Source organism: Jatropha curcas, chromosome 1 (assembly GCF_041381405.1).
Source record: "Jatropha curcas cultivar XTBG-Jc1 chromosome 1, XTBG_Jcur_1.0, whole genome shotgun sequence".
Taxonomy (NCBI): domain Eukaryota; kingdom Viridiplantae; phylum Streptophyta; class Magnoliopsida; order Malpighiales; family Euphorbiaceae; genus Jatropha; species Jatropha curcas.
In genome coordinates this window covers 27,818,655-27,823,007 of record NC_143151.1, presented here as the reverse complement: position 1 = coordinate 27,823,007, position 4,353 = coordinate 27,818,655, and the positions used below count along the sequence as shown (strand labels likewise).

Sequence of the window (4,353 nt, the reverse complement as noted above, 5' to 3'; positions counted from 1 at the left end):
CCAATAGAAAAGAACTTTTCTTATAACTATATTAGGAAAGTCACCAAAGACTTATTCTTGGTGAGCATCCACTATATATTTGTTACTTCAAATCATTGTTTTTTCTTTAAAAGGTTGATTCCAAATGCATCTTACACTATATATACACACACAAGTGGGTTAATATGCCATTGAGGAGGGTATCAATCTTTTCCCGTATATGGGTATGTTTGAGTTTGCTAAATGCTGCATATTTAGCATAAACAATTGTAGGCAGAGGCTTAAGTAGTAGTGCTTTTGTAACTAACGAATGTCATTAAAGCCAAAAAAATCTCACAAGATGCCCACCTATTTACTTTTCTGTGTTTAAAATATCTAACCTAAGAGGGTTTTAGCTTCTGCTAGCTTTATTATTATATAGCTAGGGGTGATTCTCCAAACTTTTACATGTATGTCTACAGTAGCCGACCTTAAAATGTTTGAAACAAACAAATAAAAAAACATAATATGAGTTAACAGTTTTAGTTTCCTATCTCCTGTAGAAGATGTAAAGAGTGAAAGGTCTCCGATTCAATTCCTTCTCCACCATAAAAGTTATCACCAATTTGGTGAATGTTATTCAAAGAGGAGGGCTGCCTCATGTGTATTTTGATCCATTGGACATCCCATGTATAAAAAAAAAAAAAAAACCACTGTCAAGACAGTCATCTACTTTAAATCTACAAGAAATAAACACCATTAGCTCATTAGTTATAAGAATTAGTCAAGAATATATATGCGTTTATGCTAAAGTGCATGAATATTTTTTTTTCTTATTGGCAAATAACTTTATTTTTTTTATAAATTACAAGGAAAAACTTATCAAATCTCAGCACTAAAACAATGCCAATAAGCCCCAATATACTCAAACCTAACTAGAGAATTATAAGTTAAAAATCCCTGACCTAGCCAATATGAATAGTATCTTCTAATCACAAATAAAATAAAAAATATATCAGAGTGCAAAGGCAAAATAAAAATTCAAGAGTATAAGAGGACAAATTAAAAGTTTAGGATATAATACCATTTCTCTAGTTAGTCCAGAGATGTATTTATATATTCATCCTAATAGAAAGATGCACTAAATAATGAACTAGCTCTATTATTATTTAGGTCTGATGCCTATGAATTGGTGAAACAACAATTGATTAATAATAACCATATGTAGATTAAGTTTATCTTTAAATCTTGGAAGCTAGCTAGCTAGTTTGTCCATAATATGAACAAAAGGCAGACATATACATAATCTGCTGGTCTGAAGCCGGCAAAGAAACAGATAAAAGAAAAACAATGAACTTCGGAGTTCATATACAACAATTCAGGGATGACAAACATACATTAAACCTGAACCTAAAAGAGATTAATGAATAATTAAAAAACATATATAAATCAACTCATAAATATATATAAATCAACAAGAAGAGACAAACTGAAAATCCTATCCATAAGATTAGCATGCGTACAATATAATTAATTATATAATCAAATTACATCAAACAAAGCCAATGTCGAATACAATTAATATCATTTAATTGAGTTAGAATATTAAATTAAATTATACATAGAGAGAAAGCAAAACAATTATTGAACATTAATTATATATAATCGTTCTTCCCTTATTCATCATTTCCATTCCCATGGCCACCGATAATATAAATATATAGCAACAATGGTGATGAACTGGAAATGGGTTTTTCCCTTTTTTTATTTATTTATTTTACATTTGCTTCTTTTATTTTCCCTGCTAATTCAGAAATAAAATAAAACCCATCGTCAAGCCCTAATTAATTAGATTTTTGGATGCAGGAAAAGTTGCGTACCGGACGTGAAAGCATTAAGGGGAAATGGGTATGATGATGAATGCTCTGCACCAACTGAAGAACTGAGAATGGAAGCTGCTGTTGTTGTTGCTGTTGTTATTGCTGTTGTTAGTGCAGTAGAAGTGCTAATTAGGGCACCGGAACTTGTTAAATTATTATTATTATTATTAGTGTCTTGCAGTAACTGAGTAGAGAAGCTTTCTTGATGAGGACCTTGATCATAAAGGATACCCTGAAACACATGGCCGCCAATTCCCACACTTGTTTGATAAGCTAATTGATAATCTCCTTCTTCATCAATGGAGCTCATTCTAAAGCAACGAAATGTAGCTATAGAGTTCACTTCAGCTGGAAAATTCCCAACTTCTAATCCTGTAATTTGAAAAAAAGAGATAAAAAAAATGGGTCAAGATTATACAAATTTATTAACATTATATATATATATATATATATATCTCAAACCCTATCCGTAGACAAATGATATTCACAAAATATTGTAAAATTCATTTGATATTTGATATTTTTATATTTGACATAAATGAAAACATATTTCAATTTTGCAAATTGAATTTTATAACAACGAAATGTAGCTTTATATATTACATATAGAGAGGTTTCACTTGAACAGGAAAATTCCCAACTTTTAAACCTAAAAATAGATCAAGATTCAAAATTTTTAACACAGCCATGTCAAATACTATGTATACAACTCTATCTGCAGCATAAACAATTTTCATAAAATTATATAAAATTCATTTGAAATTCCAAAATTAATTTTATTTTTAAAAATTAAATTTTATAAAATTCAAATTATCCGAACCAAAATTTACCATTCATAATTAATTTAGATGGTAAAAATTGATTAAATCTTAAAAAGAAGAAAGAAAAATAAGCAAAAGATTCTTTTAACAGTATTTTCCTGGCAGCTAGGGTTACTATGATTAAAATTGCTGTATGATAATACTGATATCAAGAAAAAGATATGGATCTACCTGTTAAAGGGCTTAGTCTGAGTCTTTTAGGGTTACTATTAGTGCGTGGCTGTTGATGAGGATTCTGTTGTTGAACAGCAATATTCGAAGGTCTAAGGCGCCTTCTGTAAGCAGGAATCCAGGTGCTTTTGACGTGTGTTTGGCACTCAAACCCTTTGCTTTTACAACAAGTTCTACATCTCATATGTACACACTCTTTCTTTGCTTGGTTTCCACAATCTTGACATCTTGATCCACCTAATAGTCCTCCTTGTCTCATCATTATTACGTATACTCTTCATCATTTATCAAACCACCATGCTGGTGGTGCCGGTGGCAGCGCAGTGGGTGTAGTGGTGGTGATATATGGCCTCCTTTATTACTGAGTAGTCATTCAGTGGCCTTGACCGATGATCTATAATCTGGGTTGTTTCTCTCTAGACGAGGAAAGCTGGGTCGATATTTGATAATTACATATTAAGTTTGTTTTTTTCCAAAAAAAAAAAAAAAGAAAATATTTCTTCTTTTGGTAAAAATATAAACGAAAAATAAATCCAGGAAGATTTGATGAGAATGAGAAACTACAAGTTAGCCGCCATAGAAGTAGAAAGATGAGGAGCTCAAATTATTGAAGTGCAGCTTATGGACAGTGATGACTGATGAGTCTGAGTTTTCAGAAGGACAGCATAAAAAAAAAAAGGAGCAAAGAGAAGTGGGAACTAAAAGAAGTTTATAATAATACAATTACTAAACAAATAAATGATAAAGAATTAAGAATACATATATACGTGTTGTGACTATTCTTGGCCAAGAATGTGTTTTTCATTACTGCTTTTGTTCTTCAGAAGAAATAAACACTTATCCTAAAATATTGATTAAACCTCTTGATTTGGAGACTTAAATATAGAGTTTACTAAGGAGGAAACGCTTCTCCTTTTATGGGTGTGGTGTGAATCTAAATTAGTCGGTCCGTATATTTTGAACACGGATGATTTTACACTAAAAATATTTATCTTCACGTGAGTTATATATGTTTATTTATTATGTTAAGAAATCTTTGAATTTATGCTTTTCTGTTCTCCAAAGCATTTGTTAGTTTATTACGCTTAGGGAGCCTAGTCGGAAAAATTGAAGTTTCATAACAACCGTAAAATACTTCAGATTTTTATTTTTAATATTTTTGGAAAGTGTTTTTTTCAAACAAATAGTTTCAATCACGATACCAAATAGATTATAATCCAAGTGGGTTTGGATTTATAGGTTGCTTTACTATGATTTTGTGTTTATTTTAAGAAAATATTTATAATAAATTTTTAATTTATATCCATATAGACAATAAAACATTTTTTGTATGGAAGAAGCTTTACCAATAGGCATAACTCCATCAGCTGTAGTCCCTTGACACTTCAATCCTTTTAGGGCTTGAACATGGACTCCCAAATTCAACTTTTTTGAATAAAGATTAATGAAACTCTCGTACGGTGTTAAGTCTATTCGCCTGCACACATATGTGCTCATATCTTCCGGCAAGTGTGCCTTCGGAA

The 4,353-nt window shown here is 30.8% G+C and overlaps 1 protein-coding gene across 1 annotated transcript; it reads right to left on the bottom strand.

The window, feature by feature from the left end:
• Positions 1 to 1,526: 1,526 nt before the first annotated feature.
• Positions 1,527 to 3,705, bottom strand: SRS3 (SHI-related sequence3). Its single transcript, XM_012212159.4, has 2 exons — positions 2,831 to 3,705; positions 1,527 to 2,210 (listed from the first exon to the last, which is right to left on the bottom strand). The coding sequence occupies exons 1-2, from the start codon at positions 3,090 to 3,092 to the stop codon at positions 1,807 to 1,809; spliced, it is 666 nt and encodes a 221-aa protein (XP_012067549.1). The 5' UTR covers positions 3,093 to 3,705; the 3' UTR covers positions 1,527 to 1,806.
• Positions 3,706 to 4,353: the final 648 nt, after the last annotated feature.